Source organism: Trematomus bernacchii, unplaced genomic scaffold, assembly GCF_902827165.1.
Source record: "Trematomus bernacchii unplaced genomic scaffold, fTreBer1.1, whole genome shotgun sequence".
In the NCBI taxonomy this organism is placed as follows: Eukaryota; Metazoa; Chordata; class Actinopteri; order Perciformes; family Nototheniidae; genus Trematomus; species Trematomus bernacchii.
Window position 1 is genome coordinate 1,257,478 of NW_022987638.1, and position 26,387 is coordinate 1,283,864.

The window sequence follows — 26,387 nt, forward strand, 5'->3', positions numbered from 1 at the left end:
AGCTCTCGACACAGGTTCGGGAAAGCCCCATGAGCTTCTCGCTGTAGAGTGAAAATGGAACACACGCGCTATTTGTTGTTTGTTTATATCACGCAGTCTGTTCTTCTTCTCTCTGTGTATCACAAAGGGTGTTTCTCAATCGCGAGTAAAGCTGCTTCAGAGCCACTATTTCAAGCATACTACGTCATCGAGTGCCGCCGAAGTACTGTTCCAATGTCCAGCATACTTGGAAATCTACCGAGCCCGGCGTACTCCGTTTGGAGAAATATCGAGGCTGCACATGAGTAGACTCTGCGGTCTTAAAATCCCCACAATGCTTTGCGCACGGACCAATTTCCCCAAATCTGTGGCGGAAGATGTAAGGCGGGGCCTCTCATATGACGCACACCTGCACACTTGCTAGCCTGTTCCACTCTTTGTTTTCCAAATGTCAGGAAGTATTCTTGACTCGCTTCTGAAGCAAGATGCTCGGCAGACATGTGCTACCAAGCAAGCGTACTCGCGATTGAGAAACACCCACAGTCTGTCTTCCGGTTGTTGCCTCTTTTGAATGACGAATACACACTACCGCCGCCTGCTGGTAAGGAGAGTTATTGCCACTCACGCATGCGCTGTTCGTACGTGCTACTTGGCCGTCGGCTGAAGTCTTTGCGGTGTGTGACGCATGGCCAAGACGCAGAGACGCGAGGCGACACAACAGACGGGGGTCCGTCTGTGTCAGTTCTTTGGTGTCAGCTTGGTGTGTCCGGGCCTTTTACATTCTAAATATGCCATATGTTTTATTTATAAGAGATTGGAGAAAGGGAAGTAGCTTAATATGACTACTACCTCCATTAATGGGATAGAAACCATCAGGACTGCTGGCTGATATTGATATGATGGTGTGTGTGGGTGTGTGTGGGTGTTTTCTCAAGAGAGTAGAAACCCCCGCAGTGGAGCAGTGAGGTGAAGGGGGAAAGCTGTTATCTATTCATGCAACATGTGAGGAGGCGTTATCAGCAGTTACAGCGCTCTTTATAGAGCTGTCAGAGAGCGGTGCGCAGCCCAGTTCTCATGCTAGAATATTTTTAATATTTTAATTTAGGTCATTAAAGTTAATTTCGATTACTATCTGACTTAATTGAACTTCATTTATATTTGTCTAAAATGTTGTAATGTGAGAGTCACTTCTCAATAACTTCTGTTAATGCTACACTGTTTGTGTAAGTTCTGGTTTGAAAGGACCTTCTAGGCAGTTACAACAGAATCATCATTTAAACACACATAACAAATAAATGGCAGAACATGAAAAACCAAACCATGTTAGGTGCGTCAGTCACCGTACAACAACACTCTACCATGCAGATGAGACAAATATGTTTCTCTGGAAAGTTAATTGTAACAGATTTATTTCAGCTTTAAATTATTTTAAAAGTAAAGCATAATCATTTGTTTATCTGATAATATAAGTAAGTGTTCAAATAGAACTGGGGAGTTCTAGTAGAGATTGTGAAGCATAGTTCTGTCTTCACTTCTCTTTGCTCAGTAAAACCTTTCCTGTGATGAAAGGCAAAAATACATTTGCTGAAAACTGCAAACCAATTTCAATTTTGAAAGCTTTTATCTGGATTGCCAGAAAATAAAGCTGTCTGTTTCATCACAGTTAAGGTGGACACCCATTTCTGAATCAAGTTGTATCCGGCCTAACACGCGTTGGAAGTCAGCTAGCTCTGTTCCAGTCTGTGTCTCACCTTTATGGAACTTGCTTAATATTCTTGTCTTTTTGCTGATTGTGTCAGTCAGGCCAATGTCTTCTTCCTTTGTTTTTAAGAGTTTTGTCTGTTGTTACCTTTTCTACTTATATGCTTCTTGTTTCAACTAGGTAGTAAACATCAAATGGGTCATTTTGCAGGAGTTAGAAGGTGGGAGAGATCACACCGGTGAAATCATACAAGGATGCGAAACCTTTTGATGTTTAAGTTGGAGGTGGTCAGTTACATTTGTGTGTCCCCTTTAAGCTGGCTACACACCAACCCGATTTTGGGAGTCAGAGGCCGTCAGAGGCAGTCGGGCATTCGCGGCGCCCTACTCAGGTTGGTGTGTCCCGCACCGTCGTCTCTTTACGGCACCTTTTCACACCTCCCGCGGCCGATTCAACATGTTGAATCGGCCGCGGGAGGTCAGAGAAAGTCGGCCCAAGCAATCACTCTGATTGGCTGTTCACACTACCGCTGCCTGCTGGTAAGGACAGTTATTGCCACTCGTCGACTGAAGTATTTGCGGTGTGTTCGTAGGCGGGCGGCATAGCCGACGCAGGCGACGTAGCTTACGTAAAAGTCGGGACGCCTTCGGTACGCGTTCTTTGGTCTCAGGTGGGTGTGTAGCGGCCTTTAGGTGACATCACGTTGCAGAATAAGGTTGAGGTCAGTTAAATCACTCTGAACATTTAAGCTCTCTGTGAACTGGGGCAAGTCAGGAGTTGGGGGAGGGGTGCTGGACTGTCAGTTTTTCGGGCAGCGGGTTGATGCCACTAATCGGCTTACAGTGTATTCAGTGGTGCTATGTTGTGTCTTTTTGTGTGTGCAGGCCCTCTTGTCGGGAAGCTAATGGTGCCTCCAGTTAAAAAAGCAACTGCACTGCTGACGGCACTAATCGTCCCATTGAGTGTAAACATGGACGAGGACACTATCATCCATCCTTTGCTTTTTGTCTAATCTGCAACATCGACAAAAACCCACGTTCATTTACGTTTAGGCCTGCCATAGTGCCCACACCATCCCCCACCCCCCTCCGCCCTGCACTCAGCTTGGACATCAACTATTGTTCTCTGGTCCGGTTGACCTTGGTTTGGATAGACAGATCAATATCTCTCTAGCTTCCTCTTTGTGTCCGTCTTTTGGAGGGTGCGGTCTGGCACAGAAACAAATAATGAATTCCACCATTCTAGGAAATGAAGCTGGTTTGAATGCCTGTGTTAAATCTCATTTGTCATGTTTTAACAAGGTTGCAAGCTAAAATGAGCCACAGTCCTTCTGACCATGGGGCCACAGGCACAGTGGACAGAGAAGCTGACTGCAGCAATCCCATTGTGTAGTGTAGCCTAGAAACTGTCCGCATGCATGTGGAATTCCACCCCGTCCCCCTTTGACATTTGACTGTTTGTGCTGTTTGGTCGCTCAGCTTGAGACAGGATGAGGGATTTTTGTTTTGGCAAATAGTCTTTATATCCTGCCGTATATTTCCAAGCCAAGTTCCTGTCCCATTGTATATTGATTTTTGTCATAGAGGGTTTAATGAGCGTTATTGTGCAAGATTGTCTGCAGCTGGGTAGCATCTATGATGGTATGATATTTAAAAACAAGTGTGAACTGTAACTGTAAAACTGGTACAAATGAGAATTGAGTTTCTTCAAGGAAAGCCCACATTTCTTAGACATTTATATCATAAATAATGCATTCACTTTTTTCAATTTAGCACCACAAAGGAGTGCCATATTACTAAGTAAAACAAAAAATGCAGTGTTTTCCATATAATGGCCTGAGAATTTTAAATCTATATAAGACATAACACAATAAAGGAAATAAAAAAACAATCAAAAGAGGGCCAAAAAGAAAAAGGGTAGAAATCAAATAGTGCAAGAGAATGTTGCAAGACTAATGTGCAGCTTATACCTTTATACTTTACATGTTTTTTTGTATGACTAATTAATGAGTGCTTTTATGTTGTGTTTCCAGAAAATGGACACCGCAGGGGCCAAAGTGCTGGAGACAGCCGAGGACATCCAGGAGCGCCGGCAGCAGGTGCTGGACCGCTACCGCCGCTTCAAAGAGCTGTCCATCATGCGGCGCACCAAGCTGGAGGACTCTTACCGCTTCCAGTTCTTCCGGCGCGACGCCGATGAGCTGGAGAAGTGGATCCAAGAGAAGCTGCAGATTGCCTCTGATGAGAACTACAAGGACCCCTCCAACCTGCAGGTGAGCCCACTGCTTCCTCTGTAGACACTTTCTAAACCGTAGATGTTTACTTGCCGTTGGATCTGTCCCAGAATACTTAGATCACAGTAAAGGTTAGCCTTTGTGTTTCATATCTAAATGTATTTTCTGTTTCACAGGGTAAGCTGCAGAAACATCAGGCCTTTGAGGCTGAAGTCCAGGCCAACGCGGGGGCCATCATCAAACTGGACGACACTGGGAACCTGATGATCACAGAGGGCCACTTCTCCTCTGAGACCATCCGAGTAAGGCACACACTGACCAACACGTGTTCACTCTAGTGTCAGCTGAGTGTCAAAACAACATGAACATGGCACAGAGAAGCAGTCTGTCCGAGGCAAACACTCAAACACTAACTTTTAAATCTAGTAGTGCATATTTAACGGTTTGTGCCTAATCGCAGCAGTGTTTGATATTGTCCTCTGTGTCACTGCAGCGGGAACATCATCTATCATCTGCTCCCAGTGTTGACCATAGACTGTAGCTATATCTACGTTTTTATGTTGACATGAAAAGTGAGCGAGCAGTCTCTGTTCATCTTAATTGAACATGTTTTTATAAATGCATAAATAAATGCATAAACTAAACATTTGAACTGGATGGAAATGTGATGCTATTACATTTATATTTAATATGATAAAAAAATGACTGCATAAGTGAAACTGTTAAAAAAGGAAGAGTTTCACTTATGCAGCAGCACTAACAATGATATTGCTTGTTTGAAGTAAATATGTCAGCACTGTTCTTGTTGTCCTTAGTTTGAATCTTAATGGTTTATTGACCTTATTGTAAGTTGCTTTGGATAAAAGCCTCAGCTAAATGCTATCTAACGTACTGTAATCAAAATCAACCACTGTCTGTTGGAACTTCAAATCTCCTCAATTACTAGGTAACAGTACAGCAAAGTAAAGGGATTTTGTAACAAATATTTGCTAGGATTTTGTGCTAATTCAAATATAGAATAATTATGTAAGCCAGAAAAAACTTTCCATTGTTTTTCATAAAACCTTTCGGTTTTATTCCCTGGCACAAAAGTGGAATAAATAAAAAAATAAAAAAACTGTAAAACATCAGCATCGACAAAATTGTTACTCTATACACTACTCTATCAGTGGTAGATGATGATGGCATTTTCTAACCGGTTCATGTGAAAACACTGGTGTTACAGATTACACGGTTGTATATGACACCGTGTGCAGCACTTACTTAAATCTTTGTTGTTGAATAGCTGTGTCTGGCCAACCACTCGGTCAAGCCTTCCCTGCCGGCGCCATTTTGGCAGCGCAGAGAGGCCATTTAATGGTTCAAATTCTTAAGAAGGCAAAAGAGTTGAAGAAAAGCATTGTAATCAGTGTTTACAGGAACAACAATAACACCGGCTGCGTCGGCTAGCCTAAAGCTCATGCATGTTTTCTGAACATGCTGCCCACTGTAACCTGCTCCATCTGATTTAGTCCTACACGCCTTACCGGACACAACAGAGGCCCATAGTTACAAGTGTGGTTATGGGAGAGTATATACAAGTAGGTGTTGAGCTGTGTGGACCCGGCGTGACTCTTGAGTGCTGTAAAAACTCTTCCAGTTCCAGCTCTTGGCTGAAAGCTTTCCCTTCCTGTCCTCTGTTGTTAGGAAATGGACATTTACATTGTATTGCATGTACTGTGTTTCATATTGGTGCTTTTGGAGTCAGTGGGTAATTTTAAACAGATGTCCTTATCTAATGTAAATACGTTACTCCAGGACTCTTTATTATTTTTTAGGGAATATAAATGGAAATCTATCCTTAACCCTTTCTACTTATTTTCATATTTCATATTTCCCCTTTGCAAATACTTTTTGAAAACCTCTTCCCTTCCCTCCTGGTCACTAGACTCGTCTGGAGGAGCTGCATCGCCTCTGGGACCTCCTGCTGATGAGGACCAAGGAGAAGGGCACGCGCCTCCTGCAGGCCCAGAAGCTGGTCCAGTACCTGCGTGAGTGTGAGGATGCCCTGGACTGGATCAGTGACAAGGTCAGATTGTCAATGGAAATCTTTTTTCACCACTACTAGAATGTTCAAATCTTTCATATATTTCCTTGTTTAGGGGCATTCTTACACATTTTCAATTCAAGTCTTTCAGTATTCTTCTCTAGCTTTCTCGTGGAATAAAATAAACAGCAATTTTTTAGCAATTCTTTATTTAGAAGATAGTTTAGACAATTTCACCAGTTACAATGAAATAGACTTTCAGTTACAGGATGTAATAAAGGTTTGAAAATAAGGGAGCCGTATGAATTGAAAACCTCCCCTTTTCATTATCCTCATTTAATGTACATTTTCATGAATGGTAAAAGGGGTGTACATCTACACAGTGAGGGTCAATCCAGCACGTTTAAGTTTTAACAGTCAAACTAACAAAAATTACAATATTTTGTTAAGTAGACCAAGCAACCTTTTCTCAGCTCAGAAACACTGTTCTTGTATTTGCTCTTTAGCCACTTCAATGAAACATGGTAGGGGGTTGGTATTATGAGTTGAAAGCTAAAAGGATTCTCTGAGAATAATGGTACCACCTCATTTTCCTGTTTAGTGAAAAACAGTTTTATATGGTAACAAGAGGGAACTTTTGAATTACCATTGAATAGTAAAGAAAAGTTTGCTAACATCTTTTGAATGCAAGAGCAATGACGAGGAGATCATCCAGTGAAGGCCTTTTACATTTAGTCAGAAATGTTAGCTATGTGGCACCTTTCGCATTTGAAACAAATCAAATCAAATCAAATCAGGTTTTATTTATAAAGCACATTTAAAAGCGATTTTTGGTCGAGCCAAAGTGCTGTACATGTAATAAAAAACACATTACTACAAAACACAATAAACGACAATAAATTACAACAGATATAACTATAACAGATATAAAACACACGGAGAAGTCAGGAGTCATGCTCCGCTCTAATTAGAAGGCCAGAGAGAAGAAGTGTGTTTTTAATGTGGATTTAAAAACCCCTAGGGTCTGGGCCGACCTCACATGGAGGGGCAAAGTGTTCCAGAGCCTGGGGCCAGCTGCTGCGAAGGCTCGGTGCCCTCGGGTTTTTAGCCTGGTCTTGGGCACTACCAGCAGCAGCTGGTCAGCAGACCTTAAAGCTCTGGCTGGGGTGTAGCGCTGGAGCAGTTCAGCTATATAGGCCGGAGCCAGCCCATTTAGGGCTTTAACAACCTTTACTTTCCTTGTAAATAATATGTAATGATTAATAACAGGGTTGCTGCTGAAAGTCCTAACATGTATGGTATTTCTTTAACTGAAACATAAGGCCTGAATGCTAAGAACCTTTTTAATGATATTTATTTGTAAAACTTGATTACATCTATTAAAAGAAAGCTCTTCCTCTTCCACCTGTAGGAGACCATGGCCACCTCGGAGGAGCTGGGCCAGGACCTGGAGCATGTGGAACTCTTGCAGAAGAAGTTTGAGGAGTTTCAGACCGACCTGGCTGCGCACGAGGAGCGTGTTAACGAGGTGAACCAACTGGCAGCCAAGCTGATACAGGAGGCCCACCCTGAGGCGGAGCTCATTGTCCGCAAGCAGGACGAGGTGAACGCCGCCTGGCAGCGCCTGAAGGGCCTGGCCCAGCAGAGGCAGGGCCGGCTGTTCGGGGCGGCTGAGGTGCAGCGCTTCAACAGGTGAGCAATATGGGTCTGATCCAATATGGACACTTAGGGCCCGTGTCCATATAACACCTTTTTCTGGCAGAAAGGCGCTGGCACGGCGCTGGGGAACGCCCGCTCCCAGCTTTTCATAAAAAAAACCTTCTCAGCGCTCTTTCACTATTTCTATGAAAACGATATGTTAACAACTTACTCACCGACGTAGTCCGACAAACTAGCATGGATTCATTATATGTTTGTGCTACTATACATTTGATTGTACTATGAGCTCCACTTGCTCTCACATTTTGTATGAATGAGCTTGTCACCGCTCAGTCTGACAGCCATATAGCGAGGGAGGAGGACAATAAAAGTCAAACACTCACCGGCAACAACATGAGATGTCCTCCCGGCAGAAATCATCTAAAAACAGCCTTTTCGGTGTTTGTTACGATGGTTTTCTTTACGTGGCCAAACACAAGCTTTTTATGTTATTTTTACAGAGAAGTCACCGGTGCTTTTCAAAAAAATGTATTATGTTTTATTCGTAGCGGCTGCACAAAAAAGACGGAGCACATAGAAAAAAACAGCTGGGAGCTGCCTTTTTTTCTGGAGGTGGCTGTTTCCGACTCGGAAAAAGACGCATATGCACACGGGCCCTTACTATCTTTGGTGATGTTCACAGTCTGTTACATGGTATGTTTTTTACACTAACCTGTGTATTGTATCCCAACAACAGGGATGTGGATGAGACCATCAGCTGGATCAAGGAGAAGGAGCAGCTGATGGCCTCTGATGACTTTGGTCGTGACCTGGCCAGTGTGCAGGCTCTGCTTCGCAAACACGAGGGTCTGGAGAGAGACCTGGCTGCTCTGGAGGATAAGGCAGGACGATGCTTTACCAATGGCAACATACATACAGCACAGCCATGAAGTGATAAACCTAGTCCAAACATCTCCCCTTTGTCTTCTCCTTCATCAGGTCAACACTCTGGGTGGAGATGCAGAGCGCCTGCAGCAGACACATCCCCACAACGCCTCCCAGATCCACTTGAAGAAGGACGAACTCATCACCAACTGGGAACAGATCCGCACTCTGGCCGCGGAGCGCCACACCCGCCTCAACGACTCCTACCGGTAACACACCACCCAGCACTGTCTGCTCACACACAGCGCTGTTATGACATACACCACATTTGCTGCATATGCTGTATTTTGATCATAAAACAAAAACTGCTTCTTTGTACATAGGCAGAGACTTAATCAGTATACAGAGTGCAGCCCTGTTCAACATTTCTCTGCATATCCGCTCACCCTCTGTGACCTTCTCTCATCAGGCTGCAGCGCTTCACTGCTGACTTCAGGGATCTGACCAGCTGGGTGACGGAGATGAAAGCTCTGATCAATGCTGACGAACTGGCCAATGACGTGGCTGGAGCTGAGGCTCTGCTCGACCGCCACCAGGAGCATAAGGTAACATTTCTGAGAATACACCTCTCATCTCGGCATTCTATCACAGTTCAAGCTTTATCCTTTTTAAAGCTGAAAACAAAACACCATGCAACATTATTTTCATTTTGTTCATGTCTCTTTTGCGTCTACCAGGGAGAGATCGATGCCCATGAAGACAGTTTCAGATCCACGGATGAAGCTGGCCAAGCATTACTCGATACAGGACACTATGCCTCTGAGGAGGTCAAGGAAAAGGTACAATTATTATGATTTAAATGTCCTTCTTTTGTGTGCTATTATTACTATCTATACCGGCACTTAACTATGGTGTGTTTTGCGCAGCTGGGCATCCTTTCCTCGGAGAAGGAGTCCCTGCTGGAGCTGTGGGAGGTCCGCAGGCAGCAGTATGAGCAGTGCATGGACCTGCAGCTCTTCTACAGGGACACTGAGCAAGTTGACAACTGGATGAGCAAACAAGAGGTACCCGGACACACCGACTGAAACCAAAACCCTTTTTCAAGAAAGAATTTCACCTGTGTGTATTTCCTAGTTGCTGTGGAGTGCTACTTATTAATGATGTATGTGTATTGTGTAGGCTTTCCTCCTCAATGAAGACCTGGGGGACTCCCTGGACAGTGTAGAGGCCCTGCTGAAGAAACATGAGGACTTTGAGAAGTCACTCAGTGCCCAGGAAGAAAAGATCACCGTAAGTGAATCCAGTTTGTCCAATCACACAATTCACCTTCCAGTTTCCAGTCTTTCAGCAAGAATATCATTACTTCTACATGGAATTTGTAGAATCAACAACATATTTTACACAGTTTTCTCTGCAGTTCTAGCTTTTATGAAATATAATACACTTTAAATATCTTTGTCTTGTACATCTCCAGGCCCTGGATGAGTTTGCTACCAAACTGATCCAGAACAACCACTATGCCAAAGAGGACGTTGCTACTCGCAGAGATGCTGTAAGTACCACTGAAGCTTCATCTACTTCCTCTAGCTCAAATGAACAAACCCCCTCAAACAACTGAACGCAGCCGGCATTGTCATCTCATTTTCTCAATGTGAACTCAAAGCAACACGTCTTCTCTTCCTTTCCACATGTATAGCTGCTCAGCCGCCGCAACGCCTTGCATGAACGCGCTCAGTCTCGCCGTGCTGCTCTGGAGGACTCCTTCCACCTGCAGCAGTTCTTCAGGGACTCTGATGAGCTCAAGAGCTGGATCAACGAGAAGATGAAGACCGCCACAGATGAGGCTTACAAGGTATTTCATCAAAGAGTAGTGCAGAGAGGTTTCTTACATTTTAAAATGTTTTTTACACTGTTTCCTGCCTTACCGTTTCCCTACATCTGTGCTTCTGCTCTCTTGACAACAGGACCCCTCCAACCTTCAGGGCAAGGTGCAGAAACACCAGGCTTTTGAAGCTGAGCTTTCAGCCAATCAGAGCCGCATCGATGCCCTGCAGAAGTCTGGCCAGGAGCTGCTTGACGGAAAGCATTACGCCTCCACTGAGGTGGCCGACCGCATGGAGGAGGTCGGCTCCCAGTGGAAGAAACTTCTGGAGGCCACCGAGCTCAAAGGTACTGGCTAGAGGAAAGCCTATTAACTTGGTTAACCGTTAATATACATGGACTGTTTCTTTTCTATTCTTTGATATAAATATGAATATTGAATGGAAGACTAAGGAGAGGATGGTCAGAGTGGACATAAAATGGTATCATCTGCATAAAAAACATAGTACAGTTGCACTGATTGGGCATTTCTGTAGTAATGTATAATGTAACTAGCAATGGATCAAGAATAGAATCTTACAGTACCTTATTGTCGTTATTGTGAATGTTCATTTCATTTCTTCAATATGATTTCTTATGGTACTTAAGGTATCAAGCTCCGTGAGGCCAACCAGCAGCAGCAGTTCAACAGAAACGTGGAGGACATCGAGCTGTGGCTGTATGAGGTTGAGGGACACCTAGCTTCAGACGATTACGGGAAAGACCTGACCAGTGTCCAGAACCTGCAGAAGAAGCATGCACTGCTGGAGGCCGACGTGGCAGCCCACCAGGTACCCAAGACATTCATCACGGAGGCATACATGACACCAATGATGCTTTTTCATCCTTTGTTGGTACACAGTGATTGAATGGCAAATGTATGAATTATTATCCCTCAGGATCGCATTGATGGCATAACTATCCAGGCTCGCCAGTTCCAAGAAGCTGGACACTTTGATGCAGACAACATCCGCAAGAAACAGGAGGCTTTAGTGTCGCGGTATGAAGGTCTGCGCGAGCCCATGGCTGCACGCAAGCAGAAGCTGTCCGACTCTCTGCGGCTGCAGCAGCTGTTCAGAGATGTGGAGGATGAGGAGACTTGGATCCGTGAGAAAGAGCCCATTGCTGCCTCTACTAACAGAGGTGAGACATATTCATGGGTTTCATGTCATAATAATAATGGGTTTCATTTATAACGCACTTCATATTTGAGTTCAAATCCCAAAGTGCTACAAGCAGTGAGCATGGAACAATATAAAACAGTACACAACACGGTAGAATTTTATAAAAAGCAGTAAAAACAAACAATACAAAAATAAATAAAATGGTAGTAATAAATCAAATAAAAGGTCTAGGAAAAGGCTCTATTGAACAGATGGGTTTTGAGGCCTTTTTTATTCTCTTTGTTTGCGTCTGTGTCCTCATTTTGATTACAATCGAAGTTAAATGAACATGTTATTTCCATCACCAGAATCATAAGTAGATCAGTGATTCTGTCTGTGACAACTTGCAGCTAAAAGACAGCTCACTTTAGAGCTTTACAGCACAGCTCACTGCCCCTCCATTTCCACTGCAGGACCTAGCACGGCTTAGTACGGTGTAGTTAGGCCTTGCTAGGCCAGGTTCACTTTATGCTGCCTTTCCATTACAGTTTAGGAACTGGGGTAGTAACTATAGTAACGCAGTGTAGGCGGAGCCGTGACGTCATCTTCAATGAGCACCCCAGAAACACAACACAGCTGTTAGCTGTTAGCACTCAGACCTCACAGCTCCTCATATCTGTTCAGAAACTAGACAAAAGTTAAATAAGTACACACCACAGACTGCCTGTGTCATGGTGAATACAGTCGCTGCTTTATTTATGTCTGTAGGCCGTTGTTGTGAGTGTGGACGGTCGGAGCATACACTGCGTTAGCTTAGCCAATCTCCATTTAGAAAACACGCATTTTAAAAGGTTTTTCGCCTGCCGTCTGTCTGCAGACTTGACAAAGCATTAATTCATGGTTTTTACTAACCGGTATCAGTATGTTGTTACTTCGGCATCATTTTGAAACGTGTATTACAATTAAATCACGGTCAAATATGTTCATCTTGTTGTAGTTGTAGCCCCCTTGCCAGCGATTCTCTCTCTAGTTTAGCATACTCAGCCCGGTTGTTGGCCCGGAAAGAACCTGGATTTTGGAGAGCCAGAAAACTGTGAAACAGTACCCGTTAGCCGGAACTACCCCTAGTGGAAACGCAACAAGAAACGGTCCGGGTTTGGCACGGCACGCTTAAACCGTGCTACGCGCTGCAGTGGAAATGCGCCATAAGTGGCTCTTTTTTTTGGCTAGAGCTTTTTTCCCTGGTGTTATTGTTATTGCATTTATTTTATTAAAATGTTTTTTTATTGTGTTACAATGGAAGCTGTGTTTTTATTCAATTTTCCGTGTGTAATTACATTTTTCATAAATAAATGAAATGAATCCTATAGCCTTAGTATGTTACATTCCAACATTTTTGGATTTGAATCATGACGTCCCAAACATTTGCAAGTACTACAAAATAAAAGGTCCCCCTTTTTAAACGGTCAGTTTAGAAAAAGTGTCCCTCTGTGTTTTCCTCAGGCAAAGACCTGATTGGTGTCCAGAACCTGCTGAAGAAGCACCAGGCCCTGCAGGCAGAGATCAGCGGCCATGAGCCTCGCATTAAGGCTGTCTCCCAGAAAGGAGAGGCCATGGTGGAGGAAGGTAACAATTTAAAGCCAAGCTTGGTGTGATGTCTTCTATCAGTTAAATGTGACTTAAGCTAGTAAAGTATTGTGCTACCATTCAAAATGCTAATCACTCATGTGTGGGGGGGATCCAGGACACTTTGCCGGGGAGGAGGTGAAGGTGAAGCTGGGTGAGCTGCATGGACGCTGGGACACGCTGAAGGCCAAGGCTTCCCAGAGGAGACAGGACCTGGAGGACTCTCTGCAGGCCCAGCAGTACTTTGCTGATGCCAACGAGGCTGAGTCCTGGATGAGGGAGAAGGAGCCCATCGTGGGGAGCCCAGACTACGGCAAAGACGAGGACTCTGCTGAGGTACCTGAAACCAGGGGTTTAAACAAAATATCAGTGTATCAATATCACATTTTCAACTACTATTTAAGTATAACGTTTATCATATGTTGATCCTTTCGTCTCCCTACCTTTATATCCATTGAGACAAATGCAGATGTGCTAAATAGTTTGTGTTCCACAGGCGCTGCTGAAGAAGCACGAGGCCCTGATGTCGGACCTGAGTGCTTACGGCAGCAGCATTCATGCTCTGAAGGAGCAGGCCCAGTCCTGCAGGGTGAGACCCCTTCTACACCTCAACCCTGCACATGCTCAGTTTCATACGAGAGTTTTTGAACGTGCAATGAAGATGGATGGATACTTTATTCATCCCAAATTATGGCATTTTTATGTCACAGGAGTCGTGTTTTCAAGCATTAAAAATGAATTACAAATATTCAAAAGATTATATATATATATAACAAAATTCAAAAATAAAAATGAATAGCAAATATATACAACATTACAATAGAAAAGACATACATCACTAGAGTATCTTAATAATACACAATAAAAAAAAGAATGAATACAATATACAATTTCCCTAGGCAACAGAAATAAACAGAAACATTTAAAAAAAAAATGGTATTACATACGCATTACAATTGTGCAAAGTAGCTATTTGCAAATTGTTCTGGGTTGTAGAAAAGGAGAAACTTAAGAAGCGATGGAACTGTGAGTCCTCTGCCAGAAAGCCTCTGATCGCTAGACCCTTTGGAAATTCTCAGATGATAAGACTTCCTCAGTTTTAAACAGAGATCATCAGTGACTCTAAATGTTTGTTTCACTGAACAGCAACAAGTGGCCCCAACTGATGATGAGACCGGGAAGGAGCTGGTGCTGGCCCTGTACGACTACCAGGAGAAGAGCCCCCGTGAAGTCACCATGAAGAAGGGGGACATCCTCACCCTGCTCAACAGCACCAACAAGGTACACCTCAAACTATCTGACCAGGCGCCGCTCCTCAGGCTACAATAACAGGACCAACTTAAAACAATTCCATTTTAGTCATTCAGTGTTTAGAAACATTCATATTAAAGATTAACATTTTAAGTCACTTATTTAATCATTAGTGATGAATAAATCATCCATTTTCAAACATTCAGCAAAAAGCCATTCAACCCTTAAATAGGCAATCATATATAAAACTATTAATAAACTGTTTTTAGACCCAGATTACACCCATGTAACAACAATAATACACGCTTATTACACACATTTTACAAATGGACACAGCATGTCAAATGACTATATCCCATAAAATACAGAAACCATTTAAAGGTTAAGAGATTAAACTAAAATATGAATTATTTTCAACTAACATGTTTGACTGAATGTGGATTCAATTAGACTGAACATGGAGACTTCCTCACACTAGTGCTGGTGGTCTTGTGTATTTGGTTACCTGTCCAGTACAATCCCTGAACTTCACGACCCCACCCCCATGTACACCTATATTACAATCATCAGCGGATCATTTCATCCAGAGACCTTCATAAGTGCATTCAACCATGTGAAGTGAATAGAACATAAAAAAATGCAAAACCCATGCAAGTAAATCCACTCGGTCAATATGCTGGACTGCCTCATACATTAGAATGCAGCAAACATTTGCAAAGTGTTTATTCTGATCAGAAAACATCTCATCATTTGCTGTTGCAGGATTGGTGGAAGGTGGAGGTGAACGATCGCCAGGGCTTTGTTCCTGCTGCCTATGTGAAGAAGCTGGACCCCACCCAGTCCTCTTCAAGGGAAAACCTGCTGGATGAACACGGCAGCATCGCACTGCGCCAAGACCAGACAGACAATCAGTAAGAGAGCACATCCTCTTCACAGCAGAGTGTAGTGCACTAACTAAATGCTACGTGTCTTCTGGATTTGTTAATTATTCCTCTTAAGTGTTCAGGCTTTTCTCTGCCCTTTAACCTTTCTTTACACTCGTATGTTCTGCTCAGTTTTCTAACACTAATGACCTTGCCCCTGGCCTCTCTCTCTTGTCTCCTCTGCTGTCTTCTCGCTTTGTTTAACACCTTAATAATGTGGTGTGCACTGGCCTTGCCTCTGAGCAGGCTTGTGACCAAGGAGGCCTGCAGCGTGTCTGTGCGCATGAAGCAGGTGGAAGAGCTGTGAGTAGGAACCCGCGTCCCTCTGCGTGTTCTTGTGATCGTGATACCGCTAAATACCATTGCAGCTTTACATCCCCCCCCAACCCAGAAACCCTCCTGTTGTGACAATGTGTGTACTCCACGCTCCTCTTCTATTCAGTGCAGGGATAGAAGAACCTTTCATGCAAAACGTGACCATCCTTCTCATCCCAGGCTTGTCTATGGATGTTAATGTTTCATTTTCTTTCATGTCATACGCTGTTCTGTTGTGCTCTTATCTGGCTTTGATTCATTATGGTATAGCTCATAATGCTAGTCAGAAAGCCTGCTGATCCTAGTGGCTCCAAGATCCTTCATTCAAGTCTAGCTGCTCCAAGTTTTTATTGACACTTGCTTCAAATCATTTGCGGTCACAAAAGTGATTACATGGAGTAGAACATCATTTATAGATTGATAAATAAAGATGAAGAGTACATCATAAAAGTGACAGACCCAGTCCATAATAGAATAAAACAAAACCTCTCGGGTTATTATGATCTTTAAACTCAAACTACATGCTTAATCTATTGGGAAAGACATGTCTAACTGGTGAATATAAAATAAAGTTCAACGTGCCTGTCTTTTCTTTAGGATGTTTTCCTAACTTGTGAAATCTCTGAAGGGTTCTTTTGACCTGACACGGCAAATTTGGCACTTTTGATACATCGTAGCAAAGCAATCAGTTAATTACCTGCTGAGCGCATATGGACACCGTTTAGTAGCCTCACTAATACATTGTGAAAACCACAGCTTGTTTTTCATGGTGCTCGTATCTACTACTTGTAATCTTATTTGTATGTCTTGATTTAGTGACAGGAATTTAAAGCTGCAAGCAAAATGTGTTTTCATTATCAATTAAGCATTTTTGAACATGTCAGAGAAGCGCCCAACCAGAACCCAACCTCTTCAACATGCTTGTGTCAGCAACAGTCCAAAGATGTCCTATTAGAAGCAACAAGAAAATCCCCACATGAGAAGAAGAGCTGGAAGCAGCATCTTTACCAATGAACTACCAAAGAGAAATGAATTGACTGGTGGTTTCAGTACTACAGTGAGTGAGTTATGGAAAACCACTAGAGAAATAGAGATCAATAGTGATCATTGCCCAAGTCATAGACAATACAGCATTCCAAATAAATAGGAACATCGTTTAAAAGCCACAGTACAAAAGGGATGATACGTTTTTCAAGACACATAAATGATTTTGATCTGTGGTTGCAACTTTTGAAGGTATGGTACTCTGTTGGAGCTGGGAGAGAAACGCAAGGACATGCTGGAGAAGAGCTGCAAGAAGTTCATGTTGTTCCGCGAGGCCAACGAGCTGCAGCAGTGGATCAACGAGAAGGAGAGCGCCCTCACTAACGAGGAGATGGGCTCTGACCTGGAGCAGGTGGAGGTCCTGCAGAAGAAGTTTGACGACTTCCAGAAGGTAATGTCTGCTAACCTTTGATTAAGGTTAATCCAACTCATACTATAGGACAGGAACACAAAGATACAGGTTAAAAGGGGAGTGATTTGTAAAATATGCATAAAGAAAAAGTAAATCTGTTTACAGTTCTGTTTCACATGGGAGCATGCCCCGGACCCCTCTAGAGGAGGTGAGGTCCACCACCTGCCCACACCCCATGTCAAATGTAGGGATGGGTACCGAGCCCCGGTATCAAAGGGGCCCCGGGGCTGAATTATTAAAGACCGTGGTACCGTTAAGCTCCGACGTTATCGATCTTTTTATCGCTACTGGAGACATGTAAAAAATATGTCATATCATATTGCTACATAAACATTATATTGCAGTTTTAGTTTCGCCAACTCCGTTTCTAATATGCAAAAAGACTGCAAAATGCGTCTGATTATTTTTAGTATTTTCGATCTCTCCAATCCAGACGAGAGATCTCTCTCCTGTGTGCGAGGGGGCGGGGCAGTTTACACACACGCAGCTGCTACATGCAGCAACACACACACGGCGGAGGAGGTGGCGGAGAGAACGCTCTCCGAGGTGTGGTTAAACGTTACCCGTCTCGAGGTGGACAATGCTCGTTGCCTAAAGTGCAATAAGAGTTTAGCATGTAAGGGCGGGAACACGAGCAATTTGTCTAAACATCTAGCAAAAGTGCACCACATTCAGACGGAGAAATGCACCGGGTTCGACTGTCTTTCTGGTAGCTCTGTAGCCCCATCCACGAGTAACGTTTCCACGTCAGGTGTTATTGTATGCTAGCAGCAACACACGGAGCTAACTCAATGACACAAACATGGGTTAATGATTAGAGGTAACTGAGTTATTTATTTTGTTAAAGTTTCAGCTATTCCGTTTACAGTTCTGTCATCAGATTATTTAATACGATTTGTTAAAACATTGTTGTTTCTTTTGATGTGAAATATTATGTATTTAATTTAAATAAAAAGCAATGTTAGTTTTGTTCACAATTTGTTTAGTTAGTTTACCTTATTTTTTTCTCCAAAAGAACCGATAAGAGTACCGTTAAAGCACCGGATCGATAAGCGGTATCGATAAAAGTAGTAGTACCGTTAAAACCTTAACGATACCCATCCCTAGTCAAATTGTCCCACCCACATAGAGGATGCTTCCTACGCCCATGGGGGGGAGGCAAAAGCTTATATGACTATAACTAAAACTACAGGGCCATTTAGAACATTCTCTGTCACTCCCTACAGACTCTCAGTAAAAACATCTGAACTAGTATTTATTCATTAAGCCCCTCCAATGAAATGAACATCTGGATTCTAATGTCATTCAAATGACGAAAATACGAGTCTTCATCTTATGTTAGATTTTCTGATTGCTTCTGTCTCACAAGAAATGTATGATGATGCTCTTTTGTTGGTTCCAGGACCTGAAGGCCAACGAGTCTCGGCTGAGGGACATCAACAAAGTGGCATCTGAGCTGGAGTCTGAGGGCCTCATGGCGGAGGAGGCCCCTATGGTCCAGGCTCAGGTAAGTTCTGCTTCCACAGATAACTTCATGAGCTATCTTCTATGTTTTACCTGTAATTAAACTGAGATCATGTTTTTCCATATATAGCAGCAGCAAGAGATGCTCGGTTCTGCTCCCGGCAAGGTTGGTATCATTTCTCTGCTACGGGCATTGGGTTTGCTTGTAAACACACATTTTAAATATCACATACAAAAATAAGGCATGACTATGGAAATAAAACAAGCTTTTTCTTGAACAGGATGAAGCTGATTCCAAGACTGCATCTCCATGGAAGGTAAGCTTGGTGTTAAATGAGTCTCCAGACATTCACTTGTTTTATGTATTTTTTAGGTGAAAAGCATCAACTGCAAAGATTTGACAGCCTGTCAATCTTGATCTGATACTGTAACTGCGCATGAGTGTTCAGCATTGGGTTGATGTTTGGCCCTGGAGTGTCTGGGATCACTGAGATCATGCCCAGAGACATTTGTCCTCATGGAATATGATGAAACATCAATGAGACAACCGAAAAGCCTTGGAACTACTACGTTTTTGTCCTTTAATGTAATTTAAATGATGTTTCAAGATGTCTCAGTCATATTTGTGTATTCAGTGTGATTATTCATAATTCAGTGTGTGGGTATGTCCTGATTGGTCTTGGTTGCTCTTTGGAGAGGAAAGACCTCGATGTTTCCATCAGTCTCTTGACCTCTTCCTTTCCCCCTTCTTTCTGCCATGTTTATCTACCTTCGAATATAGAATATACGCGTGGCTGTTCAAACAACGGCTAACTTTAATACTATCAAGGTAAGATGAACTAGTCCACCCCGACCTCATCGTGAATCCTCCCTCCCTTAGCTCTCCTGTCCTGCATCGTGATCAGTGAACTAACCCATCATCATGTGTCCTTTAAGTGTCACATGATGTGTCTCTTCCTGTTCTCTGGAACTGACTCCATTTGTGTTTGTTTGCATCCTGTTCCCCATGCCATGTGTTCACCCTGTTATCAACCATGTTGCCTGTCGTGACGGAATGTTGGCATGTTTGATGTCTTTAGCATCGTTTTGTAGATACTGTCTTTTTGTAGTTTTCTTTGTCGTCATGTATGCATGTTAAATACACTGCAGTCATGTACGCTTCAAACCAATCCTCCATGTGCCCGTTTGTCCATCCCTGTCTGCCCAGCAGACACAAGGCACATCAACACACTTCTAAACCATATTGCAGACATACTGAAGCATAGGCAGGTTTATTCATATAGCACCTTTCAACACAAGGCAATTCAAAGTGCTTTACAACAATTAAAAAGATTAAGAGCATTAAGAAATAGTGCAGCGGAAACACATTCTAAAATGGCTTTTGAAGACATTCATTAAAAATATACTAATATAGAATAACACAGGTATGAAAAACATGAATCAAAGTTACAGAGCAGTGTAAGATATGAATAGTTCAATTAAAAGCAGCTGAAAAAATAAAAGTCTTCAGCCTGGATTTAAAAGTAGTACGATATACGGAAGTTTCACCTCCATTAAATCATGATCTCCAAGTTTCTCTGATGATTCTGTTTATTGCCAATGTCTTATCACTCAATGTTTCCCTCTGTAAATGAGGGTATGTTATGTTCTCGTACTGCAAATCAACCAATTTGAAGACAAATATCAGAAGAAAGCATCTGCAGGAGGGCTGAGCATGCGCTGAAGAGAGTAGAGTGCTGCTTCATTGAGATGACTTTATTTGTAGGAGCTGAACAATCGCTGGCGGTCCCTGCAGCAGCTGGCTGAAGAAAGGAGCAACATGCTGGGCAGTGCCCACGAGGTGCAGCGCTTCCACAGGTACAAACACAACACTGTGACATCAGCTGAAGCTCTCTGGAAGCTGCACTTTCTTTTTACCTCACTTTGTCTTTGATAGTTCCCAGAGCCATACAACCCCTCTTTCGACGGTCCGTGTTCATTTTCACTGCAAAGAAAACAAAATGTTCACAATTCAGTTTTCCCCTTGGCTCATGATACACATTAACTGACAGAAAAGGTTTTAAAAACATTTCTACCAATTACAGTAGGTCTGTATTTCCTTACAATGTTAAAAACAAAGCTTTTTCAACTGTTAACGTAAAACCAACAGGGCAAAATATATTACATTACATTACATGACATTGCATTTAGCTGAGGCTTTTATCCAAAGCGACTTACAATAAGTGCATTCGACCAGGAAGATACAAACTAGAAGAAAACAGAATCATATAAGTACATCAGGTTTCATAGAGCTAAAACATTTCAAGTGCTACTCAACTGGTTTAGATAAGCCAGTCCTTTGTTAGTATATAAGTGCTTTGTTAGCAATTCTTTGTTAGTAATTCTATCGCTAGGTAGAGGGGGAGAGGGAACGAAGGTTACGGCGGACAGGTGCAGAATGAGAAGAGATTAGTTTGTTATGTTTGGAAAGGGGTAGAGAGAATGAAATGAAGAAGTGATCAGATGTGTGAAGTGGGTTTACAGAGAGGTTGGAAGTAGTGCAGTTCTTTGAGAATATGAGATCAAGGACATTGCCAGCTTTATGAGTTGGTGGGGATGGAGACAGTGAGAAAGCAAAGGCGGTTAAAAGAGATGTTAGTTCAGATATCTTCCCTGTCTGGAGGTTGAAGTCTCCGAGAAGTACAGCGGGAGGGCCAGTTTCAGGGATGTGTGAGAGGAGATTATCTAATTCCTCCAAGAAGTCCCCCAAGGCGCCTGGTGGACGGTAGAGAACAACAATGGTTAATTATATAGGATGGGTTACTGTGACGGCATGGAATTCAAAGGTGGAAGGAGTGAAGTTAGGCTCCATTTGGGAGAGAGCAGGAGACCAGTGCCACCTCCTCTTCCAGTGGGTCTGGGTGTATGGGAGAAGGAATATGCTGTGGAGAGAGCTGCTGGGGTGGATGTGTTGGATGGTGTAATCCAGGTCTCAGTGAGAGCAAGGAAATCCAGAGACTGCAGGGAAGCGTAGCCAGAGATGAAGTCAGCCTTAGGAACAGCTGACTGGCAGTTCCACAGGCCACCTGTAACTAGATGTTGGATATCAAATATCAAATATTAATTTAATACCGCTACTACTGACTATTTGGGGGATTTGGATTATAAAACCAAATGTCACTGTGTGTGCGGTGCAGTGTATGTGTGTGACAATAAAGAGGATTTGATTTAGTTTTTTCATGATAATATCATTATTTAAATTAATTTGTAGAAAAAAAGCTTAATATTGGCAGACACATTGGGTATTTGCGATCCCCCTGAACATCCCATAGCCTGCCCCAGATGTTTGAGCACACACAGTTTCCCTTTGAACAGTGTGTCTGTTTGTGGCTCCTCAGGGATGCTGATGAAACTAAAGAGTGGATCGAGGAGAAGAACCAGGCCCTCAACACAGACAACTACGGCCATGACCTGGCCAGTGTGCAAGCTCTGCAGCGCAAACACGAAGGCTTTGAGAGGGACCTGGCAGCTCTGGGAGATAAGGTCTGATTGTAGATAAGCTACATTTAAATGACAAACAGTAATGTTTCCCTGGAGGCTTTACTCATGTCCCTCCTCCCCTGCTCAGGTGAACTCTCTCGGGGAGACAGCTGAGCGTCTGATCCAGTCCCACCCTGAGGCCGTGGACGACATCCAGGAGAAATGCACGGAGCTGAACACCGCATGGAGCAGCCTGGTGGGGAGAGCTGACCAGCGCAAAGACAAGCTGGGCAACTCCCACGACCTGCAGCGCTTCCTGTCCGACTTCAGGTGAGGACAGAGCAGCTGGTTCTGTCTATCGCTTCTCCAACCCAGTTGAGATTTAACCAAGCCCACTTTCACATCAACCTAGCACTCTGCGCAACTGCATCATGGACGTATAAAAAGAAAGTGCCATCCCCAAATGAACAAGAGGAATATTTGTTATCCTCTGACGTGTTTCAAAGTAACACAGTACATATACACAAACCAAAAAATGAGCTTTACAAATGTTATCTATTATTTAGTGGGAATGCTGATACAGCATTCCCACTATATGTTCTTCTACGGACAAAATTATTATTATTCCGCCGGAACTTTGCACCTCTTCTCCTCCTGCATTCAACATCGCAGAAACTCCGTTCAAACATCAAAACGTTCAGCTCGGTCGGGAATCGATGGCTATTACTTTTATCATTCATAACTTTCATAATTCCAGAGATACATCCCATAATTCATCCCATTTTTAACATGGCAGTCAATGGAGAAATTCTTCAGACTTGAACAATCTTCATGCGACTTCAACTGCTAACTGTTCATTCATACTTTCACTCAGAAACCTCATTCCAACTTTAAAATGTTACACATCTTTCTGACATTATTGGTGTCACACAACTTTTAAATCTGATTCTTACTTTTAGAGATATTAAACATTGTTCAGACCTTGTTAAAGAGGTTTTCTTCAGATTTTAACATTAACTAGAGTGCGTGATGTCACAGCTAGAGTGGAGCAAATCTTGAAATTTGCCTTCATATATTTTTTTTAAAACTGCCATAATTCCCAAACCCTACATCCCTGAGACATAATTTTTCATGACAAACGTAGGAAAACATCTCGTAGCTTGAAAAATGACAAATAATTAAGCAAAAATAATTAAACAAAATGCCTCTTGAGGGCATGAAGTGACAAAAACGTTCAACATGTCTCCATTAAAACCCATTGTAATTTCAGGCTGATATTTTCCTCACAGCAGCAGCCGAAACCCGAAAGTACACAAGAATTACACTTCAGATACTCAACTTCCTTGACATGCTTCACGTTTTGAAATTTCACAGATATCTGTTATGGTTCTTCCACAAAACGTTCACATGTAAGAGGTTTATCTCTCATTCAGAACAATGCAAACCTTTGATCTCTACAGAGCTCGTTAGCTCAACTATAAACACCTGTGTAATGGAACACGAAGATGTCATCACTCCAACTGACAGCAGTCAGTTCTAACTGTTCATTTCATACTCACACACACACACACACACACACACACACACACACTCTCTCTCACAGACACACTCTCTCTCACAAACACAGACTCTCTCTCTCTCTCTCTCTCACTCACTCACTCACTCACTCACTCTCTCACTCACTCACTCACTCTCTCACTCACTCACTCACTCACTCACTCACTCTCTCTCTCACACACACACACTCTCTCTCACAAACACACAGACACACACTCTCTCACTCACTCACTCACTCACTCTCTCTCTCACTCACTCACTCTCTCTCACACACACACTCTCTCTCACAAACACACAGACACACACTCTCTCTCCCTCCCTCTCTCTCTCTCTCTCACACACTCTCTCACACACACTCTCTCTCTCTCTGACACACACAGACACACACTCTCTCTCTCTCTCTCTCTCTCACACACAATGTTCCACACGGCCCAAAACTTCACAGGTTTGGTAACGATGCAGCCATCAACGCATCTAAGCATCTAAGCGCATTATGGGGTGTCATCAAATGCTGTTGCCATGGCGACAGACCACTCGCCATGAAACACGATGTCGCTGTAAGTCCAATGGACACGGTCCAATCGTCCCCCAATCTTCACTTGTATATCACCGGTCCATGCCTCAACAGCTCTACGTGAATTATGGGGTTTCTTCAAATGCCGTTGCCATGGCAACACAATGCTCGCCATGAAACACGGTTTTCTCATAACTTCAGTGAAAATGTTCCAAACGGCCCAAAACTTCACAGGTTTGGTAACGATGCAGCCATCAACGCATCTAAGCGTATTATGGGGTGTCATCAAATGCCGTTGCCATGGCGACAGATCATTCACCATCAAGTTAGTTCAAAAGTTTGCAGTTCAAATATTCTGCTGCTTTTCCAAGCCTTTTTACTTTCTTTTCTTCTCTCATCACACATTCAAGCCCCCAGTGTTCATGTATCATTTCAATCTAAATTCTTCACTTTCTTCTTACACATTACATTTCAGCATAGCAGTTTAGCGTCAGCTTTTCAGCATAAAGCATTCCCACTAGCAATTTCTTCAGGAATTGCATTCTCTAGTTATTATTATTATTATTCTATGAAGCGACTGTAGCTGTCAAATTCATATTTTGTGATGAAAACGCCAAGGCTGACGCTGTGTCGATGCTTTTGTCATGCGGGAGTGGACGTTGTCAAATCTCAACTGGGTTGTGAAAAAGACAGGCGCGTTTGGGGCCAAATAAATGGATTGTAAATAATGCAGTATCTTGCAGATAGATCTACATTGAAGAGATGTAGAGATTGTGTGTAGTGTTTATAGCTCTAATTCTTGATGTGCACAGAGATCTGATGTCCTGGATTAATGGCATTCGGGGGCTGGTGTCCTCGGAGGAGCTGGCCAAAGATGTAACCGGAGCTGAGGCCTTCTGGAGAGACACCAGGTATTGAATCCCTTCCCTCTGTTAATGCTCTACATTGCAGACGACGCAGTTTTTAAGTCAATCTAACACCGCCCATCAATCTTTCTTTTTCTGTTTCCATTTTCCAGGAACACCGCACAGAGATCGATGCTCGTGCTGGAACCTTCCAAGCCTTTGAACAGTTTGGTCAGCAGTTGCTGGTGCGCGGCCACTATGCCAGTCCTGAGATCCAGCAGAAACTAGAAGCTCTGGACCATGAGCGTGCTGACCTGGAGAAGGCCTGGGTGCAGCGCCGCATGATGTTGGACCAGTGCCTGGAACTGCAGGTACTGTGTGCTGAGGCATGAGGAGCAGTCGGAAAGTGGTGTGTGTGTTTGTCCCTCTGACTGACTGTTGTTCCTCTGCAGCTCTTCAACAGGGACTGTGAGCAGGCTGAGAACTGGATGGCCGCTCGGGAAGCTTTCCTTGCTAGTGATGACAAGGGTGACTCCCTGGACAGTGTGGAAGCCCTCATCAAGAAACATGAAGACTTTGACAAGGCCATCAACGTGCAGGTCAATATAAGTTTTACCGCTCAGTGAAAGTTGTTGGAATCAATCGGTAGTTGTATTCTATAAACACTCTAAATGTTCCCCTGCTGTACAGGAGGAGAAAATCGCTGCTCTGCAGTCCTTTGCTGACCAGCTGGTCGGAGCCGACCATTACGCCAAACCTGAGATCTTTAACCGCCGAAATGAGGTCCTGGACAGGTAGGGAACGCTCTGTTACAACCTGTTTGTCTTCACCCCTCCTCAAATCCAAACAGGACTGAGTATCATCTTCACTTCAATTTTACATGAATGTGTCAAAAAGCTAATTTCCTATGAGCCATCTCTCACAAATCCTACATGCTTACTATATCTAACACTGACATGTTTCCCAGAGATCAGTAATGCAGGTCCAGATCCAGATCAAAATAAGTCTGCTTTTTAAATAAGCTGGCATTTCATTTATAGACATCTTTTATACAAAGATAAAATAGGACCTAATGTGAAGTCTATGGTTCTGACACAAACACACACTTTTTCCTGCTTGATTTGACAGAAATATGACCAAAACCCATACACTATAACTACTACAACAGCAGGGAATGTACAGAGATGTCTGCAAGTTAATGACATTTCATTACTATTTTGTCATGTCTAAAAGGAAAAAGAAAACATGTTTTTCCTTTCCTATTCAAGTATAGACCATATCTTCCTACTGATAAATATGGGCATCTGTTTAACTTGCCTGTGTTTTTTATATTTGAAGGTGGCGCCGGCTGAAGGCTCAGATGATCGAAAAGCGTTCCAAGCTGGGTGAGTCGCAGACCCTGCAGCAGTTCAGCCGGGACGTGGATGAGATCGAGGCTTGGATCAGCGAGAAGCTGCAAACTGCAACAGACGAATCCTACAAAGACCCCACCAACATCCAGGTACACACTCCCTTCTACCAGCACAGGCCCTGTTCCCAGGAGATCTCAGC

At 43.2% G+C, this 26,387-nt stretch overlaps 1 protein-coding gene across 1 annotated transcript in view; it reads left to right on the forward strand.

Annotated features, from left to right (window-relative positions):
- Nucleotides 1-26,387, forward strand: part of LOC117484746 (spectrin alpha chain, non-erythrocytic 1-like) — a 37,376-nt gene that overhangs the window by 5,425 nt on the left and 5,564 nt on the right. The window contains 34 exon segments of the mRNA XM_034133163.1: nt 3,714-3,953; nt 4,091-4,216; nt 5,842-5,982; nt 7,352-7,632; nt 8,336-8,480; nt 8,578-8,732; nt 8,933-9,068; nt 9,201-9,302; nt 9,390-9,527; nt 9,643-9,753; nt 9,938-10,015; nt 10,160-10,315; nt 10,428-10,632; nt 10,933-11,114; nt 11,223-11,466; nt 12,930-13,052; nt 13,171-13,388; nt 13,549-13,641; nt 14,199-14,333; nt 15,066-15,214; nt 16,778-16,976; nt 18,400-18,504; nt 18,592-18,627; nt 18,743-18,778; nt 19,243-19,290; nt 20,227-20,318; nt 21,839-21,983; nt 22,069-22,250; nt 24,804-24,880; nt 24,883-24,902; nt 25,010-25,207; nt 25,289-25,435; nt 25,527-25,630; nt 26,175-26,337. Of these exon segments, the coding sequence (XP_033989054.1) occupies nt 3,717-3,953; nt 4,091-4,216; nt 5,842-5,982; nt 7,352-7,632; nt 8,336-8,480; nt 8,578-8,732; nt 8,933-9,068; nt 9,201-9,302; nt 9,390-9,527; nt 9,643-9,753; nt 9,938-10,015; nt 10,160-10,315; nt 10,428-10,632; nt 10,933-11,114; nt 11,223-11,466; nt 12,930-13,052; nt 13,171-13,388; nt 13,549-13,641; nt 14,199-14,333; nt 15,066-15,214; nt 16,778-16,976; nt 18,400-18,504; nt 18,592-18,627; nt 18,743-18,778; nt 19,243-19,290; nt 20,227-20,318; nt 21,839-21,983; nt 22,069-22,250; nt 24,804-24,880; nt 24,883-24,902; nt 25,010-25,207; nt 25,289-25,435; nt 25,527-25,630; nt 26,175-26,337 (4,707 nt within the window). The 5' untranslated portion in view covers nt 3,714-3,716.